Source organism: Diplotaxodon limnothrissa, linkage group LG20 (genome assembly GCF_057381915.1).
Source record: "Diplotaxodon limnothrissa isolate DT_005_m linkage group LG20, D_limnothrissa_male_GT1.1, whole genome shotgun sequence".
NCBI classification, from domain to species: Eukaryota; Metazoa; Chordata; class Actinopteri; order Cichliformes; family Cichlidae; genus Diplotaxodon; species Diplotaxodon limnothrissa.
Window position 1 is genome coordinate 31,155,340 of NC_140615.1, and position 27,942 is coordinate 31,183,281.

General features: G+C 39.9%; 2 protein-coding genes across 2 annotated transcripts; one reads left to right on the forward strand and one right to left on the reverse strand.

Annotated features, from left to right (window-relative positions):
• Nucleotides 1-10,031: 10,031 nt before the first annotated feature.
• LOC146611198 (uncharacterized) lies at nucleotides 10,032-15,423 on the forward strand. Its single transcript, XM_085344797.1, has 4 exons — nucleotides 10,032-10,239; nucleotides 12,799-13,062; nucleotides 14,108-14,739; nucleotides 14,824-15,423. Exons 1-4 carry the CDS (start codon nucleotides 10,032-10,034, stop codon nucleotides 15,421-15,423), a joined length of 1,704 nt encoding a protein of 567 aa, XP_085200923.1.
• An 8,401-nt stretch (nucleotides 15,424-23,824) lies between these two features.
• LOC146611199 (PAN2-PAN3 deadenylation complex catalytic subunit PAN2-like) lies at nucleotides 23,825-27,594 on the reverse strand. Its single transcript, XM_085344757.1, has 12 exons — nucleotides 27,515-27,594; nucleotides 27,243-27,385; nucleotides 26,958-27,064; nucleotides 26,763-26,861; nucleotides 26,537-26,665; nucleotides 26,135-26,272; nucleotides 25,988-26,047; nucleotides 25,650-25,898; nucleotides 25,362-25,505; nucleotides 25,084-25,263; nucleotides 24,879-24,972; nucleotides 23,825-24,109 (listed from the first exon to the last, which is right to left on the reverse strand). The coding sequence occupies exons 1-12, from the start codon at nucleotides 27,592-27,594 to the stop codon at nucleotides 23,925-23,927; spliced, it is 1,608 nt and encodes a 535-aa protein (XP_085200883.1). The 3' UTR covers nucleotides 23,825-23,924.
• Nucleotides 27,595-27,942: the final 348 nt, after the last annotated feature.

Sequence of the window (27,942 nt, forward strand, 5' to 3'; positions counted from 1 at the left end):
TATTTCTGGACAATTATTATTTTATAATTATATAATTATATAATCAACTATTTTGCAATACTTCCAATCAACACACATCAAAAGAAAAGCTTGTGATGGCATCACATGAGATAACTTAAAGCTCAAAGGCTGTTCCATTGACATGTAACCAATCACTTCAAAGCACAAAACCTCTAACGTCATAGTCTTTTTGTGTGTGTGTGTGTGTGTCCTGTCTGGCACTGTAGCAATCAGAATTATTGTCTGAAGGCCAAGAAAAATGCCCAACAGATTTACTTTCCCAAGTGGGCCTTTTGCTATACTGGTCCACTTGATTGTCATAGTTTATTTGATCTTTATTACTTATTTTTATTCTAAGTTATTGTAATCAGGCCAGACTCGTGGACGGGAAAGAAAAACAAAAAGAAAAGTTCAGAAGAAAGTTAACAGAAGGAGAGGGAAAGAAAAAGGAGAAAAGAGATAGAGAGAAAAGACAATGAAAATCTGCTTCATCACCTTTGTCTTTGTGTCCTTTTTTTTCTCTTTTTCTTTTCCTGGATCACCTGTTGAGAAAGAAAAAAGAAAAGAAGCAGAAGAAGACTAGAGCAATAGAATAAACAACATCACGATGATCTATGGGAATATAACAGTAAATACTAAATGTTAAACATTACTGTGCAGCACGTAAGATCGACAGCGCACAGTGTGCTTTAAGGTAGGAGCCAAAAAGGGTGTAGTTTGTGTGTATGAGCACCCGTGTGTACACCTGTGAGCATGAGCGCACTTGTATTTAAAAGGTTCCATGTAATGATCTGTTAGAGGGTGTGGGGGGGCCACAGCCCCGTCCACCAGGGCATGAAGCAGGTATGGAGGAGATCAAAACTCCAGACATCCAGAGGCCCTCAGAACACAAGAGACCAAGGAAGACTAAAAGAGGGGCTGCAGCACCACTATCCCAGAAAGAGCTGAGGAGAGTCCCAGATGAGGGGTCACTCAACAGCCGCGGAGCATAAGCTGTTGAGTGTTCATATAGATTTTAAATAACATACCAGTTGATACTGACATATTTTTGTTACATTTGCAGTGTTGTGGTGTTATATTCTCATGATTCTGTTCATTTTATGAGTATATCCTTCTGCCTTGCTTCACATATTTAATGCTGCTTGGCTAGTTTTAGTCGTGCTAGCATCAGTACAGGTAGAAACAGAGAAACATCAGAGAATCTGCCATGCATCGCCCCATCTAAATACAAATGGAAAGTACGAAAATAAAAATATAGATAACTTTATTAAAGCAATCAATGTTCCCAGTGTTCCCATGGTGAAAACACATTTTTTCATATTATGTTCAAGTCAGTTGTTATCCAATTTTAAAACTATAAAATATAATAAAGTCTATTTTTAGTTTATTTTGTTAATAAATAGATTTTTTTTAGGATTTTCAGAAACACTAACGTTATACATAGCAAAATATCTGTAGCCGTATGACAGCCATGTCTAGTAGAAGTCCAAGATATTTCTACAACTCTAGCGTTAGGTTCTTCCAGTCAAACTTTTTCCCCTCACTGTAGATTTCTTGCAGTGTTTGTGTTTGTACAAAAGTGTTGCGTTTTTCAGCCCCCGCCCGCCCCCAAAATAATAATTAATAACAATAAAACCTTGCATACTTTGAGGATAAAAGTTATTTTATAAATGTAGAATGCAGAACTTTAATGAATAATAGTGAAGTTTGTTGAACTGAGTAAAAAGAAACCAACTGATAATTCAGAAGTCTTTTTGACAATCAAAAACAATAATTTTAAATTATAATATAATTAAAAAAATAATTAACACAAAGACGAAACTTAGCTTTAGCAAAGTTGCCATTTTTTTATTTAAAAAAAGTGAATTACTCTTGTTTAGAGGCTCTAGACGAACTTGGTCCTACACCCAGGCCATTTTACCCTTCTATATAGCTTCCGGAAAGTTTTCTCTGTCTTTGAGTTCTTTTGGACATGTTTTCTTTCAATTTAGAATAAGAAAAAATATTTCTTAATCGCGACATTTTTGCTCCTTCATACCAACTCGAGTGTTTTTCCCCCCTTCTTCTTCGGTGCTTAACGGCAACTGGCATCCTTTTCGGCGCATTACTGCACTATCACTTTGAGGTCACTCAATACTGTCGTACGGTGGCCCCTAGAGACAAAGCATGTATAAACTCCAAAACACTTACAAATTCCAAATAGCACGCACAAACTCCTCAACACATACAAAATCCAAAACACATGCAAACTCCAAAACACATGCAAAATCCAAGACACGTACAAGCTCCAAAACACATACAAAATCCAAAACACGTACAAAATACAAAACACGTGCAAAATCCAAAACACGTGCAAAATCCAAAACACGTGCAAACTTCAAAACACGTGCAAACTCCAAAACACGTGCAAACTCCAAAACACGTACAAAATTCAAAACACGTACAAAATTCAAAACACGTACAAAATCCAAAACACATGCAAAATCCAAATCACAACGGAAGTGCTCCAGGACGCTAGGGGCAGTGTTGAGCTCGATTTGTAAAATAAACGGCAAGTTTGTTGCAAACACATGGGCTCTAGTCTCCGTTGCGCTTCCCAGGTTGCCTAGCAACTATGATACTAACAGCTGGAAACGTGTCATACAACTTTTTTTGACAGAAATGAAGGAGAACATATTTTTTTTTCATTTGTTTGTTTGTTTCTACAAGAGCTTTGTGTGATTTGATAAGTATCTGAGGCTGAGACCACAGGACAGTAAAACATGATTTTTGGGCTTCATTTCTGTACTGAACAGTCATTTAAGATTAGCTAGTAAATAACAATTAGCTAATGTTGTTCATGAGACTAAAGTCATATCACTTTGGTAATGTAAATATAATATGGCCAATATTATGGTTATTATATTAGTCATTATTAGGTATTACAGCAGTGAACATGAACTCTTTGTCAAATACTGAGCTTCAGTACAGATTCAAGTTGCAGTTATTTACATGTCTTACCACCTTAAATCTTCACTCAAAGACAAGTATATAGGAATGACTGCCAAATTTATTTGCCACTGAAGCCGAAGGATGGCATCTGAATAAAACCTCTCTTGACATGCCTAGATGACATTAAAGCTTGGTTGGCTCTAAACTTTTTAAATTTGAATGAAAAGAAAACAGATTTGTTGGTGTTTGGACCCAGTGGCCCCTGTGAGTCCTCTTCTTTTCATTTGGAACCCCTGGAGGTTTATTTTAAACCTGTTGTTACTGCCCTTGGTTTTAAGTTGGACCAGTCCATTTTTATCATTTAAGGCGACTGGCAAGAGTGAAATCGTTTCTTTCTAGGCAGCACTTTGAAACCGTGATCCATGCTTTTATTTCTTCCCCTGTGGACTACTGTAACGCACTTTATGTGGGGGTCAGTCAGTTGTTACTCTGACATCTGCAGCTGGTTCAAAATGTATATTGACAGTGCATATATAGGTGTATCATATATAAGAGACAAATGTTGTTCCTTCAGTATGTTGGCATTACTAAATTTGGCTCAAATGCTTACATACATGTGTAAAAAGAAAATGTACAAGCTGTGAGCTGTTTCAAATCAAATCACTTTTATTGTCACATCACATGTGCAGGTACATTGGTACAGCACATGTGAGTGAAATTCTTGTGTGCGAGCTTCACAAGCAACAGAGTTGTGCAAAATACAATAATGTAAACAAGCAAAATACAAGAATGGCTACATCTGAAACTAATAAATATATGTACAATATATAATAGTATATATATGTTTCTGATAAAATGAAGAGTAGACTGATGTATTAAATATTCCTTTATTGGGTGAGAAAATCAGACCATGTCATAACTGCTTTAAGTCATACAGAATAGATATCAGAGCTTTAAACAGGCTGACGTCTGCTAAATGGGTCACACTGGGCAGAAAGTATACAAACACATAACATCCTTATAGAATATGATGTAACACTATAGATCAACTTACCTCAGAATATATAAAGCATATAAACAATTACAGCAATATGATGCAACAAACACAGCAGTGCTACTGATCCAAAATACTCAAAGCTTCATAGAACCGAAACAAACATTTATTTTTAGTTCCATTCTGCTGCTGATACAGACTTTAGGTTTCTGAACATCAAACTTGTTGCTGCCTTTCATAGTGCGTAACTTGAAGGCCCTGAGTACTTTCTCCCACACTGGAAACACTGGAATGATAAAATTATTTGAACATTACCTAATAAGACTGATTCAGGACAGACAATTAGTTATTTTAAACTTTTCTAGCAGTCCTTCACAAACAGGGAACAGTCTGTCTATTCTCTCCATCTGTCAGCTGCTGCTGGCTCTTCCTCCTCCTCTTCCTCACATACTGCTGAGATTGTCCTGGTGGATCATCAGGGGTGCAAAGCCTCACAGATGATGTAATGCAGTGGGTCCCTCAGTCTGTCCTCACTCTGGACACTTGCAGGTGTCACACATAGAAATCAAATGTGTGATAAGCTGCAGGATTCAAACACAAGTGTGACTTATAAATACATGTTCATACTTTTATTCCACAATCAGAGAGAAAGAAACAGAGAGAGAGTGCAGGACAGACAGACAGGTGACAGTCTCAGGTGTACACACTGCTACAAAACAGCACCAGAGAAGGAGGATTTAGTGTTTGTGTCATTACGAGTGCTAAACAAGAAGAGTTCCCAGATGGTACAGTGGACACATGTGTGACTCCTGTGATTAAAGCATCTTTCTTTCAGCTTAAGGAGTGAACCGTCAGCTGACTGACATGACTGACTTTAATTACGCATAAAATCATCACATTCTCTGTAAGATTAAAGTCAGCTATTGAACGGCGAATATTTTGAAGTGAAGGCTTTAAAACCAAGTTAGTACAAACGTCGCTAATGTCACATAACTTTCCCGACATGTTGCCAACAGTAATGTTTTAATGTTCTTCATTATAAAAACATTTGCGCATAAATAAGTGACATAATATTCAGTACTTACTTCTGGAAGTTTACTCTTCGTCCGCTCCGCTTCCGCCGTTTTTTTTTCGGCAAAATTATCCAAACCACCGCCGCGCTATGAAGTCTGGGATATGTTGGGCCATGAAGGCTACACAGACCCATCCTTAAAATTCAGGGAAATTAAGGACGCATTTGAGGGCCGCATTTCGAGCAGCCTTTGAATTGGGACAGTCTTTGTCGTGTCGCTGTGACATAATCGGCCTTAAAATGCGGCCTTTAAGGCTGCAGACCCCAAATCCGGTCATTGGTACTTCCTGGCTTGTGTAGTTACTAGGTAACAAAAGCTCAACACTGCCCCTAGCGTCCTGGAGCACTTCCGTTGTGTTTTGGGGTTTGCACGTGTTTTGGATTTTGCACGTGTTTTGTATTTTGCATGTGTTTTGTATTTTGCATGTGTTTTGTATTTTGTACGTGTTTTGTATTTTGCATGTGTTTTGTATTTTGCACGTGTTTTGTATTTTGCATGTGTTTTGTATTTTGCACGTGTTTTGTATTTTGCACATGTTTTGTATTTTGCATGTGTTTTGGAGTTTGCATGTGTTTTGGAGTTTGCACGTGTTTTGAATTTTGTACGTGTTTTGGATTTTGCACGCGTTTTGTATTTTGTACGTGTTTTGTATTTTGCACGTGTTTTGTATTTTGTACGTGTTTTGGATTTTGCATGTGTTTTGTATTTTGTAAGTGTTTTGGAGTTTGCACGTGTTTTGTATTTTGCACGTGTTTTGTATATTGTACGTGTTTTGTATTTTGTACGTGTTTTGTATTTTGCATGTGTTTTGGATTTTGTAAGTGCTTTGGAGTTTGCACGTGTTTTGGATTTTGTACGTGTTTTGTCTTTTGCATGTGTTTTTTATTTTGTAAGTGTTTTGGAGTTTGCACGTGTTTTGGATTTTGTAAGTGCTTTGGAGTTTGCACGTGTTTTGTATTTTGTACGTGTTTTGGATTTTGCATGTTTTTTGTATTTTGTACGTGTTTTGTCTTTTGCATGTGTTTTTTATTTTGTAAGTGTTTTGGAGCTTGCATGTGTTTTGGATTTTGCACGTGTTTTGGATTTTGTAAGTGTTTTGGAGTTTGTACGTGCTTTGTCTCTAGGGGCCACCGTACTGTCGCCCTTCCTGTGCCACTGACATTATGTACTCGAGCCAGCCGCCGTAATTTCCACCACATTTAGAGTTACCTCCCGTGTATGGCAATGGGAATGATTTATTCTTACAAACTTCTTACAGTATGTTTAAAAAGAACAAAGAAAACAAAATGAATGCATATGAAATATAAAATACTAAAACAAATATAATAAACGAGAGTATATATACTAAACCTGTAGGCATTAATTATTTCATGCGTGTAGTTATTCGTGACTGCGCTACACACTGAAAGCAAACTTCTGACAAGCGTCATAATTCGGTTACAAGAAACGTTAAAGTTTCATAACTGCATACCTGTGTCTAATAACAAATGCATAAATGTTGTTGTTTTTTCATAATCAGTCGCACGGAAGTAGCTGTCAACGTGCATAATCTGGGCACTGCAGCTTTATAAGCAACTTTCTGGCAGACAATCACTTTTTGGCACACCACCTGTTGAGGATCATGGCCTCAGATTTGGTGCTGATTCTCATTCCCACCGCTTCACACTCGGCTGCGAACCGTTCCAGTGCGAGCCAGAGGCCATCACTCGACGAAGCCAAAGAACCACATCAACTACGAAAAGCAGAGATGAGATTTTGAGACCACCCAAGTGAAAGTCTTCCGCCACTTGGCTACGCCCAGAAATTCTGTCCATAAAAATAATTACGAACAGAATAGGTGACAAACGGGCAGCCCTGCTTAATGATATACAGCAGGAGAATGCATGGAGCACCTGTAATAAATACTGTATCAATAACAAGGTTAATAAAGTGTATTTCTTAACCTTTCAGTTTGTGGGTAATGTCGCAGGTTTGTTGTACGGACCTGTTTACACTGTCTCTATAAGTTTTGTAAACCAAAAACAAACAAACAAAGGCGTCTGTTTAGTCTCTTGGCCACACAACAACAACTCACAGCAGAGCAGGAGTGGAGGGGGAGGGGCGCGGTTGGCCGGTTAGGCTGTGACTGGACAGCAGGCGGGAAAGTGATGTGACGGAAGTGAAAGGAGAGCAGAAGTAGATGGCGGGAGAGATGATGTAGAGGTGAAATAAGATAACGGGAGGAGGGATTTCAAGTGATCATAAAATCCAGAATGGCCGTCGTTTGGTGAGTGGAACCAGATTCAGCAACAACACCAATAAATAAGCATGTTGGGAGATTAACCCTTTAAGACCTACCATAGAACCAAGTCCGCCAGAGCTTATATTATATTTTTACATGCTGTGGAGCCATTTTTGGGAGCATTTCAAGTTGCTATACATCAATACAACCATTATAGCCCAGATTTTAATAATATGTATTCATTAAGTGCATAGTAATTACATAAATTGCAAAAAAGTGCAATAAACTACAAAAAAATTGAAAATCGTTTTTGATTTTTTAACATATATTTGTAGTTAGAGAAATTTAAGAGGCTTATCCCTCAAAACTGTAAATACAAAAAAGTTGCACAAAATAGTTTCCCACCACAGGAAATTTATTTTGAGTGTCTTCATAGTTTTATTTTTGAAATACACCAATTTTTATACACTGCAGGAAAAACGAAAATAAATATTATACTGCAAATTTGCAAAAAAGCAGCATATGCATCAAAATAAACTATTTCCAGCAGTGCAATATGAGTCCTAAGCATCCCAGAAACGACACAGAAAGTCATAAAGTCAAAGATAACTTTTAAAAAGAGCAGTATAGGCCCTGAGGCCCTGATCGCAAAAAAGACTACATTTCCGCGAAAATGACGTCACTTCCGGTTTCGGCCAGGTAATGGCGGAAATGCAAAAGTTCGCGCTGACGTCTATTCCAACGTAGGAAGTGTTTTGAACAGCTGATCGGACCGGCAAAGCGTGTTTCTGGAATATTATGTTTTTGTTCCTGCAAGCGCTTTTTATGCAGTTTTTGCAAAGCTTTATGTGGAAGGAAACCGTGACCTAGGACAAGCTGATGGCACAATATGTAAGTACAACTCCTCCGGTTTCATATGCAAAAAAAAATTTTGCGCTAGCTTACGTGGTTGCAGTGCTACCGGGATTTAAAAATAGTTACGCATAACAGAGCGTTCCCGCTCCGATCGGCTCTAAAGGGTTAAGAGTGCTATCTGAGCCGGTTCTAGACAGGCATACATGAGGGGGCAGACAGAAATGTAAAGGGGGCACATGAGCTTATGGTGGTGAGCAAACCCTGACTGATGGATTTCTGGAAAAATTAAAACATGCAGCTCTGCTATCACTTGTGACATAAATTAAGAGAGAAAACTAAATGGCAGTGATGTTTGTTGGGTTACTGAAGTTGGGCTAGCTGGTATGTAATGATGTGCTACTTGGTGGCTAGCTGCACAGCTATGCTTAGCATAATATAAACACAGTGAAGCTGGAAGATGAATGCTAACTGTTTTCCACTTGATGAAAGTTAACGTGAGGATTCCCGATGGTAAGGGATAAATGTAATCACATGGCAGGATGCTGTAAAAGGACCAAACTTCAGTTAGCAGAACAACAATAGGCTGGGCTGGAGTTACATCATAAGGTTTTAAAAACTGAGCTTTAAAATGAATGGTGGCAATGAAACCGAGAGAGGCCGACAGAGATCACTGTCTGTTTTTAGGTGCTTGTTCAGATTAAAGAAAACAAGATACAAAGGATTAAAACATGTTAAGCACACAACAGCCTTAATAAATGCAGAGTAGCTTATATCAAATATGACATTAACACAATGCCAATATTAACAAAACTAACAAGGTTAGGCCAAGTGTTACGACCCGGCTTGGGGCCATGGAAGGTAACATAAACGAGCCCATCACAAGGGAGGTCAATATAAGAAAAGGGTTTATTACAAACACAGAACTGAAAACTGTTAGTGTAGCTTACAGCGAATCACTAATTACGCTTGGATTTCTTTACAGGATGGCCGGCCACTTCCTCCGAGACCAGGGGCCTTAACACCAAGTTTAAAAAAAAAAAAAAAAAAAAGGAAATTCAGCAAAGCTTGAAAAATAAAACTGAAAACTAGAATAAAAAATAAAATCAAATGTCCATCAAGATCTTTACAACCAACAACATAAAATTTATCTTGATTGGCTAGTCTAATTCAAATAAATAACCCCTAAAGCCCTGCCTAATGAGAAACCTGATGCAGGGTAATTTGCATACTAACAGTGATTGGATGTTTAGCTCGGGGGAGGGTGAGTGCAGTGTGAGCCTGCGCACAAACAGAGCACGGAGGGAAAGAGCGAACGAGAGGTGAAACCTATAATCTCATGTGTGCCTTTTCCAGTGGATTTTTCAACTACTGTAGTAAATCCTGTCCATGTTCAGTTTGTGGGTAATCTATTAATTTCTTTCTCAACTTCTAAAAGAAAACAGATTAACCTGATTTTTAGATACTAACAGTCTCTTCTCTGGGGATCAGAATGGGTTTCATAAAGAAAGGGATGATGGATAGTTTATTATGTTTGGAATCAGAAATCAGGAAAGCTCAAACAAATAAGGAAATGATGATAGCTGTCTTCTTTAATACAGGCATACAACGTGTTATGGAAAACATTAAACCCAGAAATCTAGGCGTAAATGGAAAATTGTAGTATTGAATTATAAGACTGATGAAAGAATATAATTGTCTTCCCTGCTATTCTCCTGTTCACACTCCAGTCCAGAAGGTGGGATAAATGCATCTGTAAGCTGATATGTCAAACGCCATCAACCCCCAAAGAAGAAGGGAGGAGGACAGCACTACTGTGGTAGTGGAGCAGTGTGTTTGCAGACATAGCTGCTGCTGAAGAAGCGGACTGAACCTAGAGAAGAGACAGAAGCTAAAGTATTGATCCCGTCAAGTTAGTGTGGATCTGATACCAATATTAACATCTGTGTCACTTCTATTGATGCTTGTATTGATCCGCCCAGTCTCAGTTGAAGCAGCAATGAGTTCAGTACAGTATCTGAGAGAGTTCATCAAGGAGAGACTAACTGCTGTTTATGAAGAAATCTTCTCAGAGGTTCAAAAAACCATCATCCAGTATGAGGAGGAGATCAACCGTCTACGCAGACAGGATATCAACCGGAAACCTGACAGAAACTCACACATCATAGGTATGGACATGTTTTTAACAATGTGCTGTTGAAGCTGAGATTCTTCAGTATGATTAGCTTTACTAGAATATGTTAAACTGGGTATCCTTTGCTCATCCCAATCGGTCGCAGCAGATGGCCCGGCCCCTCCCTGAGCCTGGTTCTGCCGGCGGTTTCTTCCTGTTAAAAGGGAGTTTTTCCTTCCTACTGTCGCCAAAGTGCTCACTCAAAGGGGGTCATATGATTGTTGGGTTTTTCTCTGTATTTGTTATTGTAGAATCCACTGTACAATATAAAGTGCCTTGAGGCGACTGTTGTTGTGATTTGGCGCTATATAAATAAATAAATTGAATTTATCAGTGCTGTAGTTCAATGTTCAGTGATGGACTATGTTGAACTGGTGCAGGTCGATGGTCACTGATAGGTTAGGTTTTAATACATTTTAATTCATTTATTTATTTAAATTTTTTCTCTAACAGATTCCAATGTTGAGTACATCAGGCATTAGTGTTTTAGATCATCTGTAAACACTGAGATTGTGCAGTAAAATATAGTTAGATGTCAGTGGAATACACATTTAACAAGTTGTTAACAGCCTTCTCTGAAGTTGAAGTGAAGTTTCATTTAAAAAAGGATTTTACACACTGTAACAGGGCAGCCCTTAGCGGCTGGAAACACAGTGAGACAGACCAAGGCAAGTGTAGTGGAACAAAGTATTTATTTGCTATATGGCTCTCCTTACAACAATTAACTTGTCGAGCTTCTTCACAGCACAAAAAAAAAATCCACCCTCTAATGACAACTGGCAGCCTTAAATATGTTCAGCTGTCACAGACTTAACCATTATTCCACTCTCAGGTAAATTCTTAAATCCCAACCTTCCACCACAGTACACAATATATCAATAAGAATAAATAAATACATAAATACATTTTCACATTTACATATTAATAAATATTTCACACTTTAATGTTACCCCAAACCCAATATTATAAAAACCCAGAAACCCAAGCACAAAAAGATTCACCACACTCTCTTTACCAATGGTCTCTCCCGGAACCTTTAAATGGTGTCTGGACCCCAGGGGAAACATTTGCCCAAACACCTTGAAGAAGACACAGGCAAGAAAGGTGAGTAATCATTAACTTACAAACACTTATTTGCACCACTTTTATCCCTAGATTTCACACACACATTTGCATTAGTTTTCCTTATTGGTAAACCTTAATCACAATCTCAATCACCATTCTTCTCTCCTGACAGACAACCACCACATTCCTTGACGAGGAACAGCTGTGCAGGATCTGAAACAAGGCCACCAACTGACCCTAAAATTCCCAATAAATAGTCAACAAATATTTAAACTTCTTGTGTGCAAATCCATGCTTACCACATGTCCGTGGTACGGACATGTGGTACGGAGCGATGAGAACTCAGTGGTGAGAACAGCACTGCGGCTCAGCCCCCAAGGACGTCGACCTAGAGGCAGACCAAAGCGGAGATGGATGGACCGAATCAAGGACGACGTGAAGAAGATCGAAGCCGATCTGACCGACGCCCTTGACCGACCCAAGTGGAGACGACTTTGCAGAAAAGCGGACCCTGCAACCGAGCGGGAAAAACGCTAGGAGGAAGAAGTGTGCAAATCCATGCTTAAAGTGCAATGCTCATAAATTGCTTGATAAGGTGCTTTTAATAAAGTGAAAGGTGTGCTCTAAAGTGCTATACAGACAATACAATATAAATAAATGCAGTAAGGGAGTCCTCTTCCTTACACACACTGTTTTCATGGTGGTCACATTGCATTTTAGTTTGGTGAACTTTGTGTCTTTGCTCACAGTGAGGATCCTTGCTGTGAGTGTGCACAACTATTTCCCTGAGCGTGCGTGTGTGTGTGTGTGTGTGTGGGGCTCGTAATGGGTCATATGATAGGCTGATCACCATTTCTTGGGTTTTGATTCATGCTTTTAAAAATATTAGTTTTTATATCACTGTTATGTTCCCCTGAGGGGTCTAGGTGGTGAGGGGGAAGTAACAAAAAGTGTCCGGGTCAGGAAAAAGAGTTAAGGAGGCAAACGGGTTAAATTAAACAGTTTTATTAAAGTAGCTCAACTAAAAGAGCCGCTATCACCATTTAAGAAAAAAAACAAAACTCAGGCGTTGGTCAATAAAGTAAAACATAAGCCAAAAAGAAAGAGCAGCTCACTAGCTGCAAACACAGACACGCAGCTCACTAGCTGCAAACACAGACACGCAGCTCACTAGCTGCAAACCACAATAACACAGCTCACTAGCGGCAAACACCACAAACTCTCAGCTCACTAGCTGTAACCACTCACATGGCACTCTGGCCCAGAGCTCACCTTTCCCTGGGGTTAAATACCTTTAATTACTGATGAGAGTCAGCTGTGTAAAAGGGAAAGGTGGCACCTCAAGCAGAAGCGATTGAAGGACACTCCCACACAGGCACCTTCAGGAGGAGGCCCTGCTAGGGCCGTAACAATCACTAAATATAAAAAATATATAGTTTTTGTATCACACAATAGTGATTATTGTTCTTGTGTTTCTTTATTCCTCAAGACCTCCCAAAACAACATGACTGTAAGGAAGAGGAGGATCTGGATGAGCAGCAGGTCTGTAACCAGGAGAGGAACTCCAGTCTGGACCAAGAGGACCCAGAGACTCCGCAGATTAAAGAGGAAAAGGACGAACTTGGCAGCAGTCAGAAGGGAGAGCAGCTTGGGCTGAAGCAGGAGGCTGAAGGCATTATTGTCTGGACTGATAAAAAGCAGCTCAGACTGCTGGAGACCATCTGGAAACCTGTGATAAAGTTACACAGAATAGGTATGTAAAACTATGTTGATTTAATAAAAGTGAATATAACTCACAGACAGCTCAGTGGACCAGTGGTTAGCACTGTTGCCTCACAGCAACAAGGTCCTGAGTTTGACTCTACCAAGTAGCCAAGCCTTTCTGTGTGGAGTTTGCATGTTCTCCCCTTGTTCACTATCCAGAGACATACAAACAGCCGGGTTAGGTTAGTTGGTGATTTTAAATTGCTCATAGGTGTGAATATGAGTGTGAATAGTTGTCTGTGTTTCTGTGTTGACCCTCCGACAGACTGATGAACTGTCAGAGAATTGAAGGTCAAAAAGTAATAAGCAACATGAATGAATCTCTTCAGCCTGATTTTCTGTTCTTTATTTAAACACATTTCCACCATTAACCTGTGCAAAACGGTGAAAATTAGTACGTAAAAATTCACCAGAATGAAAGACGTGAAACATCTGGGTTTCAAATTTCCACTCACTGGTCAGACAAAATCTACACAGAGACACAAAGTCAACAACACAAGTTTCATTATGTTCTGTTATCAGTTTAAGTTAAAGAATTATGTTTCCTCTGCAGCATGGAAATGGTAAATTTGAACAGTTTACAGGTCTGGGTAATATGAATAAATATTTCTATTCTGTTTTGGAAAATATGGAATTCAGAGTTTCTAAAGTTACATTTGTTAGACAAGAAGAGTGTTTTCATGGCATTTCAAGCACAGCCAAAACGGTTACTACTGTGTAAGAGAGCTCTTCCCCAGCATGCCTTCTTGTAACTGCGGCCAATTCAGACATCCACATTCATTTAACAAAAAACAACATCTATTTATTTTATATATCAAAGACATAAGAAGCTGAACTTTGAAATTTGCTAATAAGTGTGTCAGAACTAAACATTTGCATCAGTGCCCAAATAATTTGTCACGTTTGTAGACTTTAATTTTAGTGGTATATGTGAGCAACAGGCTCACTATGTAGAGACCTGCTAATGGTTCAGACCAGTAAATATTTTCTCAAATGTTTGTTTTACTATCATCTTTTCCCCTTTGTGCATTCAGATGCCCTACAGCAGCATGCTTTTGAGGAAGAGGAGGTTCTTACAGACCAGCAGGTCTGTAACCAGGAGAGGAACTCCAGTCTGAACCAGGAGAAACCAGAGAATCCACAGATTAAAGAGGAAAAGGAGGAACTTGGCAGCAGTCAGAAGGGAGAGCAGCTTGGGCTGAAGCAGGAGGCTGATACCTTCATGGTGACACCCGCTTATGAGGAAAGTGCCTGCAGTAAACCAGAACCAAACAGTGAGCAGCTCCTTTCTCACAGCTCTCCTGAAGCAGAGACCCGAGATAATGAAAAAAGTCAGCATGTGGTCTCAGGAACTACTAGAAATACAGAGCTGAATGAGAGACGTCACAGTCAAAGAGTAGACAACCTTCCTGTGTCATCGAGTAAAAGTAGAACGGACACAAAGAACAAGTCTGTACAATGTGAAGTGTGTGGAAAAACTTTACAGGATGAATACAATATGATTACACATCTAAGAGTTCACACAGGTGAAAAGCCGTATTCCTGTAGCACCTGTGGGAAAAGATTTGCTGACTTATCAACATTCAAAAAACACAAGAGAATTCACAAAGGTGAGAAGCCGTATTCTTGTGGCACCTGTGGGAAAACATTTGCTACTTCATTAGAAGTCAAAAAACACACGAAAAGTCACACAGGTGAGAAGCCGTACCCTTGTAGTACCTGTGGGAAAAGATTTGCTACCTTATCAAAGGTCAAAACACACACGAGAATTCACACAGGTGAGAAGCCGTATTCCTGTAGCACCTGTGGGAAAAGATTTGCTGACTTATCAACATTGAAAAAACACAAGAGAATTCACACAGGTGAGAAACCGTATTCTTGTAGCACCTGTGGGAAAAGTTTTGCTGACTTATCAACATTCAAAACACACATGAGAATTCACACAGGTGAGAAGCCATATTCTTGTAGCACCTGTGAGAAAAGATTTGCTTCCTCATCAACATTCAAAAGACACATGAGAATTCACACAGGTGAAAAGCCGTATTCTTGTAGCACCTGTGAGAAAAGATTTGCTACCTCATCAACATTCAAAACACACATGAGAATTCACACAGGTGAAAAGCCGCATTCTTGTAGCACCTGTGAGAAAAGATTTGCTTCCTCATCAACATTCAAAAGACACATGAGAATTCACACAGGTGAAAAGCCGTATTCTTGTAGCACCTGTGAGAAAAGATTTGCTACCTCATCAACATTCAAAACACACATGAGAATTCACACTGGTGAATTCTCCTATCTCCCCTTCTCTGAAGATAACCGTATTGTGAAGAAGCAGCATAGCTTGAACTAAGTTGTCACATGCAACGTGGGGTTTTTTCTTTCCTTTTTTTTTTTTTTTTTTTTTTTTTTCTTTCCTGCTTCCTCTCTCGGCCACATTGTTTATGCTGCAGTTGACAGGACAACCAACTGCTGGACATCCAGGAGGATGTTAAAATTCAACATATCTCTCCTGACAGCTTGTAACGTTGCAGAAAGGAGACTTTGTGTTTTTTCAATGTGTTGGTGACTGCATAAAACACAAGTTAAGAGAATAAAAGGATATGGTTTAGCTAGCAATCATTTTTGCAAGCTATAATTTTATAGTTAGCTAATTTAGTTGGCTAATTTACCAGCCACATAAGCCCTGGGAGTTTTTGTGTTTCAATAACATTAAAATCAAATGAAGGTTCCTCCATTATTCAAATTCCTACTGATGCTAAATAAAGTTGACCCTGATGGATAAATTCCATGGCTGTTCCCTTTCATGAGTGAGTGATATTGGTTTTTGGTGTCTTCTCCCTGTCGTATGATGAGGGTAGAGCTGTACATTTTAGTTAGAACATGGTTTATCATATTTAGGTTGAAACTAACTTGCTAAATTCATGTGAACTTCTAACTCCACTGAACTTGGTGAAGTCCTTATTGTAACACCTCTGAGAACAGCTGCACATTGAAAGACCGTTTTTAACTCTCAGAGGTGCCTCAGTTGCTTTGACTGTGGGGACTGAAGGAGCATCTGGATCTGGAAACTTCAAACAACATCAAACAAACAACTTCAGACAGGACAACAAATCTTTCAGCCAGGTATTGCCCCTTGGTAGCATAAGAAAGAATGCAGCTTTAAGACACTTCTGTGTCAGCTTCACTATTAAAAACCTAAAACACATCCATCTTTAATACGATCTATTATTGTTACCGATATAACGTCTGAAGCAAGAGAATCACTTACATTTTAAATGAAGCAAATGTGAAAATCAACCATAAATTAAATTATATAATAAAACAGTATCTAAAAAGAGCTTCTTGCATTATTTTAATAGTCAAGATCAGCGCCTCTTAAAACGTTTTCAATCCAGCTGCTGATTAAACTGAATAAAACTTGTCATAATAAAACTTTTTGCAAAGCACTTGACAGCAGTCAGACACTTTTCTTTTTCCCTGCCATGTTTTCTTTACAGCCCAGGTTTTACTGCTCAGGAAAAACAACTCTAAGGGGAAGCCTTTGTTACTCAGTGAGAAGTCAAGACTAGGGTTATTTTTTAAGCTCATTTAAAATACCTGCTGTACAGGCTATAAAAAAATGTACATTTATGATCACTATATCAACAAACATGCACAGAAATACACAATAAAAACATAACACTCAATAAAACAGCTGAAACAGCTAAAGCTGAAAGCCAGTCAGAGTAAACTGATTTCTAACAGAGTCTTAAAATGATCAGACACCTGTTATGTTAATCGGGGAGGTTATCCTAAAGATTAGTGGCAGCCACCAAAAAGACTCTGCCACCATGTTCACGAGATACTAGACATATTTCTTTGGCTGAATGTGATTGTGCTGCTGATTTTTGCTGGATGTTTCACAGATGTGCTGAGCAGGCTCACTTTGACTTAAGCTACCACTGTACTGATTCTTTGGTAAGTGTTGTGTTTCCAGGTGCTGAATTGTACTATATGCTGTTTAGCCAACAGAAAGCTGAATTTCATTTAAAATACACTTAATGACAAAAGATACTTGACTGTTGATTTGGTTTACCATTAATAATCCTGGAAGTTAGACGACCTCTGGAAGGTGGACTAGCTTTAGATGAAAACCATACTCAGGTCTCTCCACTTATGCTTATTTTTAACAGTGGACGTCTTTCAGGATCTTTCTCCACCAACCAACATGGAATCTACTGCCTTCATCAGATGCTGCTCTCCGCATAGTTTCATTTGCCTTTCATGATAAAAGTGACCACTCCATGAGAACCATGAAATACTCTTCAGCGTGTGACACAAATTTCCCTCTTGAATTCACAATGTGTAGTTTCATAAGCATTATATGTCTAAATGATGCAACACAGATACTCATTTTTTCTTGAGCCACAAGCATGTCTGCAAGAAAAATGTCATCTTACCTTTCTCTCGTTGAGCAGGCATTTCAACTCTACTAAGTTAGGAAAATAAGTGAAAAAGACCAAACAATTGATCCAGGGCAGGCAAAGGCTCTTCCATGCTCACGAACAAGAGAGTGTAAGGTGAAGATAAGGGTTATTTGAAATCAGCAAAGCTTCCAGAAGAGCTTGTGGAAGATAGACTGAGAGAGAAAGAAAGGAGAATAATTTCTGATCATTCTTTTTCATGTCCACAGGCCTCAACATCCAGGGAGAAACCCATGACAGCACGGAGGACTCATGCACGGCCCTGAAGCTTTACAGGAAGTTCCTGGAACTGTTTCAGGAAGGAGAGAATCATTACGGGACGAAGGTCTGACACAGTCTGACTTACACTTCAGCTGCCATCTTGTTTTTAAAAATGGCTGCCCTCCAGGAAAAGTAACATACCTGTATTTAGTCAAAGGAGCTTGCAAAGAAAAGCGTCTGGACTTCTTTAAGTTGCTTGAAGACGTTTCACCTCTCATCCGAGAAGCTTCTTCAGTTCTAAGGTCAAATGGTGGAGAGTCCCAGATATAAACCTAGTGGGACTAACCCCCCACAGAGGGACAAAAGGACCCCCTGATGATCCTCTAAATGCCTGAGCCAAGGTGTGAAACTGGGTGTGGGTCCCAATCAGCCAGAGTTTCGGGTGAGTTCATTGTGAAACCTGGCCCCACCTTATCATGCGAATTCCTGAGATCAGATGGCCCAGGATGTGAGTGGGTGTTGGATATTCACAGACGTGGACTACAGCTTTCTTGGCTGCTGCCTCAAAGCACATTGTGCGCTTTCTATCTTGCGTGCTGCACATTATCGTTTATTATTTAGTAAGTACTGATATCTACTGCTAGCTAGTTTATTGTGATGGTGCTTTTTTTTTTATTATGTTGCTCTTTGTTGTTTGCTTTCTCTTCTGTTTTTTTTCTCCATACAGGTGACCCAGGTGTTTTTTTTTTGTTTGTTTGGGGTTTTTTTTCTTTCTTCCCCCCGTCTCTTCTCCCCTTTGGTTTTCTTTCTCTCCCTCTCTTTCTTTCATTCTTTCTCCCTGTCCTATCCCCCAGTCATGTCTGTCCCTTTTGTAGCAACTGAAAATAAAATAAATTCATAATTATAATAAAGGTCAATCAAATGGACCAATATGGCAAGGCCATGATGATCCACTTGGTAAAATAAATCTGCTTGGCATCTTTCTTAAGGCCAATTAAGACAACAATTCTGATGGCTATAGATCCAAACGGGACAAAAAATAAATAAATAAATAAAAAAGGATGTGAGTGAGCGTTAACGCATCTGGGAAGGGATCTCAAAACTGGATTATAGATGGCAGAGAGTTGGTGTCGTAAACCCCCGCCTCTGTTCAAAGATGGTCGCTCACAGTGGACATAGATGGCTTTTTTTTTTTTTTTTTAAAATGACATCAGAAACAGCAGTATGCGACCTTACGTGATGGCAGAGCTTCAGTTCATCCTTTGTCATTTTTTTTTTTTTAATAAATAGGACAGGGGGAATGAATGAGAGAAAGAGGGGGAGAGAAAGAAAGAAAACCAAAGGGGAGAAGAGACGGTGAGAAGGGGGGGAAGAGAGAGAAAAAAAAAAAAGAACTCCTGGGTCACCTGTATGGAGAAAAAAAAAAAAACAAACAAAAAAAACAAACAGAGGGGACAGCAAACAACAAAGAGCAACATAATAATAGAGAAAACAAAGCACCATCACAATAAACTAGCTAGTCATAGATATCAATATTTACTAAATAATAAACGATATTGTGCAGCACGCAAGACAGACAGCGCACAGTGTGCTTGGAGGCAGCAGCCAAGAAAGCTTTAGTCCGCGTCTGTGAATACCCATGTGTGCATACCTGTGTGGATCAGCATGCTTGCATTCCAAAGGTTTCTCCATGTAATGATCTGCTAGGGAGTGTGGGGGGGCCACAGCCCCGTCCTCCAGGGTGTGAAGCAGGTATGGAGGAGATCAAAACTCCAGACATCCAGAGGCCCCCAGAACACAATAGACCATGGAAGACCAACAGAGGGGCAGCCGCGCCACTGTTCCAGTAAGAGCTGAGGAGAGTCCCAGATGAGGGCTCGCCCAGCAGCCGCGGAGCAGAAGTCAGGGGGAGTTGCAGTGACGCGCCCGTGAGCTCCGCCGGCCCCCAGCTGTGCCTGAGTGACCGAGCCCCAGGCCGAGAGGCCGGGGGCACCCCACCTCCAAAGGGGCCCGAGCGAGCCCCAGGCCCCAGGCCCCGACAAGCGGCCGCCAAGGAGTGAGCCGGTGTGTACCCGGACGCCCACCCCCAGACACAAAGAACCACCAACACACCGACACCTGAGGGAGTCCGCCACCGGCAGGGGAAGTGGTGGTGGGTGGAGATAGGCCTCCAAACCTTGGAGGGCCTGAGGTGTCCCCAGAGAGGTGGCGTCTGATACCCAACCTGACATATAGACACAGACATACAGGCACACACAGACACAAACATCCATTCCCACCCTCATGCTCTCATATGCACTCACTCCACACTCAACCAACGTGGAGACAGACATAAAGAGACGCTGTACACACAATCACACTCCCCAAGCGTACTCTACAAACCGGGTCTAGGTACCCTTGCCCCTGGAGGGGGGAATTGCACCCAGACCCATAGATGGCTTCTTTCACTCCTCTTTCAAACCATCTGTCCTCTCTGTCCAAACTGTGAACATTGGCATCCTCGAAAGAGTGTCCTTTATCCTTAAGATGCAGATGGACTGCTGAGTCTTGTCCTGTGGAGGTGGCTCTTCTATGTTGTGCCATGCGCTTGTGAAGTGGCTGTTTGGTCTCTCCAATGAAGAGGTCTCGGCATTCCTCGTTGCACTGTACAGCATACACCACATTGTACACTCATATGTTTTGGCGTTTTGTCTTTCGGGTGAACCAGTTTTTGTCTGAGCGTGTTGCTGGGTCTGAAATGCACCAGGATGTCATGCTTGGAGAAAACTCTCCTGAGTTTTTCTGATACACCGGCTACAACGTCTTTGTGATGGACCGAGCAGTGAAGGAAACTTAGGCACAGGTTAAAGTCCAAAAAATGATTTTTTATTTAACCCAAAAAACATAATTGGTTAACTCATGCAAAAAGAATCAAAATCTTGGGCCCATAAAAGAGGTCAAACTAACAAAACTCTACTCAAAGTTAACAACACAACTGATAACTCAAACAAACTGACCTAACTTAATGAGACAAAGGGGAAACTTAAATAGTGGCTGATCAGCCCACAAAAACAGGAAAAGGGGTAAAACACACAAAACCTAACTAAACCAAACATAATGAACTCCAATTCCCCCCCATGGTCCTGAGTTATGGCGTGAACCAATTTGTAGCCTTCCTTTAAAGCTCGCTCTGCCCCTTTTCCACCTCTTGGCTCCTTAATCAAGGGACTGGAACAGCTGCAACTAAGGTAACTCAGAAAACAAAAGATTAATCATACATAACAGTGTAAACTAAAATGTGTGCACTTATTTTAGAATGCAGCGTTATGTGGATATATTAATTAACTAAACCAAAACCAGTTATTTATTGTCCTGTAAATAAATTCCTATATTTAAAGAAAGAAATGTGAATGCAATGTTACTTATAAGCCTCTACACTAACATGGTGGGTATTACCACTGTGTGGCTGTAAGTGCAGCCATCACAGTCTTCAAGTAACTTAAAGAAGTCCAGACGCTTTTCTTTGCAAGCTCCTTTGACTACGATGACCTGGATGACTGAGAACCTTCACAGACATACCTGTATTTAGTTTGTTTGCACAACCAAAAAGCAAAAACTCAGAAGACCTTTAAGACCTTTAAATAATGCATATTTAGGACCTCTGAAATTCAACATCCTCTAGTGTCTCAAAAAATGTTTTCCTTGCTGCTTTAACACAGCCTCACCTGTGATCTGATAAATGTTAAGATTCAGTTCAACCTTTGTCCCATTTATCCACATTATATTTCATAGATATGCACAATAAAACAAATTGTTTTTATTAAACAGACAAATTTTATACATAGTACATATAATTTGCAAATTGACAGAAATCCATGAGAATTAATTGTCAAAGTTGCCATTAAAGTCAAGCATCAATCTTTGCTCATATTTTTGTTATTGTACTTTTATGTTTAGCTGTGACTAACTGAACACATTTGTGTCCTGCTTTGAATGAAAGGGTCCATTTCTCATTTTAATCATCTTTTCAGTCAGGTCCCAATTAGGCATTCTTTAATTGTTAATAGGTAAATATGAGGGTTGGGATCAAAATGTTGTGCTCCCTCTCTGTCTCTCCGTTTCTGCTCTTCAGAAATAATACTGATCTTTTATGGAACAGCAAAACTGAGATGAACTTTTCTTTTTTAATATCCTCACACAGATCGACCCATAATTGAAATTGGAGCGATTTTCGTCTACTTCGGTTTTTTTTCTTCTCTCAGTCAAAACATAACCACGATATTCAAATATCAAAATGCAGCTGTTAGTGTGACCTTGTCGGTGTCAGACTCCAGTAAGACACAGCCTCACACAGCCTGCAGAAAATAACGAGCAATTCGCGCAGTTACTTTGCTACACTGCTCTCGTGCTCTGGGGGGCTTGTAGATGTCTGGGGCCTTGATCTCCTCCATTCCTGCTTCATGTCCTGGGGGCAGGGCTCCCCACACCTACTATTAGACAGTTACACGGAGAACCCTTGTGAATATATGGATCTACACGCACACAGGTGTGTGTTGTCGGACTTGTGTGCTGCTCAGTAACATTCAATATTTATTATTTACTGTTACTTGTGGTTATGTTGGTTGTTGCTGTGGATGCGGATGTGCTCATGTGTAAGCCGCTGCTTTGCGCTGCATTTGGCTGGGAATTGTTGAAATTAAATGTTTACATCTTTGTATATGAATCACATGAATTAGCGCACTGTGCATCACCCAAAGAAATTTCTACTTACTAAATCTGGACCTGGATATCAGCTTCACACCAGCCATTCGTAGTGTTATAAGTCTACTTCACGATCTTCTGAAGAGTCCTGAGTGTTTGGTGACTTCTGACTGACTTTTAAGTTTAAACAATACTCTGGCACGGAAAAGGTTACGGCTTTCTTTGGACTTTTATACCCCTGAAAAAATGCTTCCTCTCTCTCACAGAATCTGTTGATTTCGGAGCCTTGAACTGGTTCAAAGGCCTTGACTGTCTTACTCGCCACATATTGACAAAAATATTCGTACTGATTTATTTTAGTATTATTATCGATATTACAATATTTCTGAGACTGTAATAGCTCGTTTTTAAGCCTCCCAGTTATCAGTATTGTGATCACACTATTGCTTTAATATTATTGAGACTACACAACACATTCATCCCTGACCTCCACATATCCAGCTGAACAGGATTACTATACTCTGTGTAGATTTACACATTCTTTCGTGGAACATTGAAATAACTGTGTTGTGTAGTTTTTTAACATATCTACTGGATCATTACTAACTGTATGTTTAGTTTTACTTGTAGAGTTGTTGTAAGACCAGACAAGGAGTTCAAACAATTTCATTTTATGGTTCCCAAAACAAAACAAGCCAAAAAACAATGAAAATAATGACATAAACCTTTAAAAACAACTGTAAGAGTGAACGGTAAGAGTGTGCATATCATCCAGCAGAGGGCACCATTATATCAAAAAATCGTTCAAATGTGACTTAAAGCTTTATTAAATGAAGCACATCTATTAAAGTATAGTTACTACTTTTGGTGGTGGCTGTAAATGCTGCACTTGAAGCACAGTCCTTACCAGTTAGAGCATTTTAAAGATGTCGAGGTGAAATATTGAGGACAATTTTTTCAAACTTGCTAAATGTGTCATTTATAGAAGAGAAATAACAGCTTTTGAAAAATTGAACGTTGATCTGAATTCTGAGAAAGCTGCAAAAAGTTAGCTGGAAAATGAACAGTGCAACAGATTTCACAGAATCTGGTGAAAAAAAAACAAACTAAATTCATTGTGGTTGGAATCTGTTTTAATCAAGATTTTCATGGATTCGTGCACATTCTCCACTTCCTGGTATCAAACAACAAACAGTGCTCAGGATGACTTCATTTACATGCAACAATTTTGACTTTTTCCTTTTTTAAAAACAAAAACAAAATGCTTCAAATTCATATTTTGAATGATCACTTTCCCCCCTGTAAACCTCTCTGATATAAAAAGCTTATATTTAGATATGATAAAAACAACTGAGTCACTGACTCAAAGCAAATAACTATAAAATATGATACAAAATAAGCAGCCCGAGCATCTTCAGGTCATGGTGTTGCTCACAGTCCCATCACAGAGGGAAGCACAGCAGCACCCGTGGATGGAAGGAGAGTGCATTCAGTCCACTCAGACGGACTATCTCATGTCCGAATCCGGGACTTTCCAGTTCAGCTGGAAGCCTTTGTCGTAGACTTCGTAGAGCACCTTCATCACGTAATGATTCCCTCCTTCCTGATACAGCTCCAGGTACTTCCTGTAAAGCTTCAGGGCTGTGCATGAGTCCTCCGTGCTGTCGTGGGTTTCTCCCTGGATGTTGAGGCCTGTGGACATGAAAAAAAGGTCAGGAATGATTAAAATGTGTCAGGGTTTCTGGGTCTTTGACCCAGTATTCTTAGTTCATGTTCACTGTTTATATTCTGTCTGCTTCACCTCCTGTTTTATTGTGTTAGCCTTGGTCCATGTGCATTATGTTCCGTCCTCTTCCCATTATCATTAGTTCATTATGTTCAGCTGTGTACTCACCGGTCTCTCATTATCATCATTATCACCAGTCTGTGTATTTAAGCCCTCTGTTCTACCCATTCAATGTCGGGTCATTAATGATGTATGTCTGATGTCAATGTCGTCTGTATGTCCAGTCAGTCAGTCCTTTGTTCATTCAGTCAGCCAGCCATTTCCTCCCTCTGTACTGTTTGCTCACTCCTTCGGCAATAAACATCCACCTTCACCTACCTGCCTGTGAGTCCAGCATTTGGGTCCTCCTTCTCTCATCCACGACACTACCCTTGACAAAATGAAAGTGTTCAGCTTCAGATTACAGTGTGGATATGAGGAATTGACACGTACGCTTTAGTGCATGAACTCAAAAAAGCCTCTAAATACTTTGTTGTTCAGATTTAATTCCAAGATGAGTTTGATGACAACTAAAACATCATGAACTATACTGACTTCGGTAATATGAGCGGATTATCCAGTTTACATATTTGGATCCTAATCCCTCTCACTGTAATAATGTGATTTAATTCGATTAAAGACTCATATTTGGATTATTTGGATTTGATTTTGTTTTTTTTGTTTCTACTAACTTACCAAGAAAATACCAAGCAAGGAATTTCAGAGAAATCATCCTCTTGTAGGGCAATCGGAAGAGGTGCACGGTGTCGATAACTTGATCTTTGGGAACCTTAAGAAACAGAAAATAAAAAACATTAAAATCAAAGCACATCTATAAAAAAAATCACATCTTTAAACTATATGAACTAATTTGAAATTTAAAACTGATGAAATAACGTACCACTAAATTAATGACACGAAAGTCATTCTGCAGGCCGTGGCCGACGAAGCGAACTCCTGCATCGATGAGGAAGCGTAGCTTCAGGTAGGTCGACTTCAGCGTGGTCACGTGCTTAGAGGATACTGTGGCATCCAGGTCTCCAGGTTCGATTCCAGAGTATTTTGTCAAATAGTCGACCACCTGGAAGAACAAATTGACAAGTTAGCGGGTGGATCCTTGAAACATTATATATTCATTCTTTTAGGTCATCGTGGTCTTTTCTCTCTGCAGCTTCTCACCTGCTCCTGAGTGGAGATGTAGTCATCGATGAAGGGGACCCCCTCGTTGGGCCCCTGACCCCTCACACAGGTGATCCTGGCCACAGACATCTGACTGGGCGTGATGGTCGATTTGGTGCCGTGACTATGCAGCACTGCTTCCTCCTGCAAACGCACACATTCAGGGGTCAAATTTGTTTTAAATACTTGAGTCAGATTAGCTGAACTACTGAAAATATGTATTAGGAATATTTAAAATTGTTTTTGATCCTATATTATAATTAATGATGGTATCATAGCCAGACTTACCTCACTGAGTTTTACAAACTCAGCGTTCAGCCCCACCAGGTCACCAGCCTGCAGCATCTCACTGACTGTGAGTGGGATGAAAGTGGCGTCTGTCTTGCTCTGCTTCTGAGTCCGATATAAGTCGGATTTGACTTCAGACTGATTGTGCTGAAACTCACTGCGGAGGTCGTATTTGGTGTGGTAGTTTCTCTTGGCGTAACACAGGATGGCTGGCACTTTCCAGCTCACATCAAACTGTGCAGCCTCAGTCTGAAAACAAAAGGAGAACATTTTTAAATGACTGCACACATTAAAGTTAGCATGAATAAACAAGCAGGAATCTTATCTAGGATCCTTACCTGCTCAATCGGCTCAATGAGGAAGTCATTGAAGAGGTACCACTGCTGGCGAGAGACTCCCTGAAATAATAAAATCATTTTGAATGTTAAAAATGAAACTTTTTGTAGTCAGCAGATGTCAAATTTTCTTATCTAAGCGTCACTCACCTCTTTTCTTTGATGGTAGGTCTCACCCACTTTGATGTGTGCGACCAGATTACCACCCGCGCCAGCGTCCAGGATGTGCGGCACCGTGACCACCAAGTCATACAGAGAAGCTCCCTCCGCCTGTTCAGCAGCACTTAACTAGTAACAGAAAGTGCAAATAATTGTAAGATAAACTTTTTCATTTCACAAAAGTTGAGAAATTCATGTGTTACAGAAACAAAAACACTAAAACCAACCTATAGTTCAATATCTACAATGCTTCAGATTAGTGTAATAATGTTTTAAAAATATTGCTCCTGGAAATATGGATTTAATTTTGAAGTGAAATTTTAACTCAGTAATGAAAAGTTACTCAGTTATTTCTTCAAGTGCAAAGATCAGCTGAAAATCTAAAGTCCTCACCTCCTCACCCTCAGGCCAGCTGCTGATCTCCAGTCTCTGACTTTTGCTGAGGGACATCTTGAGAGTGGCGGGGATCCACACGTGACGCTGATCCTGATCTGTCTTCTGCATGGATTTGTTGAAGGCGTACTATAAAAACAGAAACATGGGCAATCATGTAAATAATGAACAGATAAATCATTACTTTCTTTTAACTGTATTTAAACACAGTGAATCAGTGGCTTACCTCGGCCTGAACCTTCCAGAATTCGGCCTCTTTGCTGCTGTTCACCTCACAGTTTATCACCAAAACATCTGGGAGACGTTGAATGTTGCGTGTCTGCACCTACAGTGTAACACAAAGAAATGATTACCCTGCACAACAGGTAACAACCAACCATAAATGAATTGTCATTATGAGTGAATGAAAGCTGTAACTCACTGTGGGCTGATACTTGTCACAGTTTCCACACCATGTGTGAGATCTCTGCTGCAGGCAGATGCTTTTCTTCAGGATCTCAGCAAAGTCGTGCTCCTTTATTCTTTCTCCTGAAGTGTCAAAGTACAATGAATATCAGTGTATACATCAAATCAAGCAGATATTTCCCTCTGCTCATTCAAAAACTAAATTCATTCAAACCATTATGTAATCATTAATAGTTCAAGTTTCAAAGACAGAGTAATTCACAGTCACAGATATCCATGCTCTCAGTGCTCTCAGACTCACCTTGAGAGTCAGGGTAATGCATGTTGAACAGCGACACGAGGGAGGAGTAGACTGTTTCTATGCCACAGAGACACGGGCTGCGGTTCTCAACTTCAGAACAAAACAGCTCTCTAATGACAGAGTCGCCAGGGGAGCCCAGAGAACTGCAACACAAACACAAATCACAGTTTCAGAAACCAGAAGGAAAACTCTGCATTTATAAACAAACATAATGATAAGACTGGGACAGTGTCCAGTAAGAATGCAGGTCAACAACGATGTGTTTTACCTGCTCCTGGTCGTCCTGTAGGCCCGTGGATCCTCCTGCTCCTGTGTCTCCTGGAAGAGCTGGTAGAGGATGAAGTGATTCCATCTCTGGATTAAGCGACCTAGCTTGACTGTTCCTGTCGTCTCCTCATAGTTTTTAACAAGTTTTTTCTAGTTTGATGTCTTTAGTGTGATGATGTTATTCTGATGTGAATAACTTTTTTATTTATGCTCTTTTATAAATTAATATTTTATGCGTATATACATGCCTTGTTAGTTTCTTACTTCATGATATACAAGAAAACATTGACAACTGTGATTAATAAAGAATTGTCTAGCAGACCAACCACTTATTAGATCAGAACTTTTAAACTTACTGACAACTGGGCTGAATTAACCACCCTGCTCGCATTTCTGTTGTTTTTAACAGAGGCAGCCCAGTTACTGTTTTTAA

Excerpts from the sequence above, each read along its gene's own strand:
- LOC146611198 (XM_085344797.1), top strand. The coding sequence starts at position 10,032 with ATGCTTGTATTGATCCGCCCAGTCTCAGTTGAAGCAGCAATGAGTTCA. Across the intron at positions 10,240-12,798 it reads CAGAAACTCACACATCATAG|ACCTCCCAAAACAACATGAC; the intron begins GTATGGACATGT and ends TTATTCCTCAAG. Across the intron at positions 14,740-14,823 it reads CATTTGCTACTTCATTAGAA|GTCAAAACACACACGAGAAT; the intron begins GTCAAAAAACAC and ends ACCTTATCAAAG.
- LOC146611199 (XM_085344757.1), bottom strand. The coding sequence starts at position 27,594 with ATGGAATCACTTCATCCTCTACCAGCTCTTCCAGGAGACACAGGAGCA. Across the intron at positions 26,048-26,134 it reads CCTACCATCAAAGAAAAGAG|GGAGTCTCTCGCCAGCAGTG; the intron begins GTGAGTGACGCT and ends TTATTATTTCAG. Across the intron at positions 25,899-25,987 it reads TCATTGAGCCGATTGAGCAG|ACTGAGGCTGCACAGTTTGA; the intron begins GTAAGGATCCTA and ends TTTTGTTTTCAG.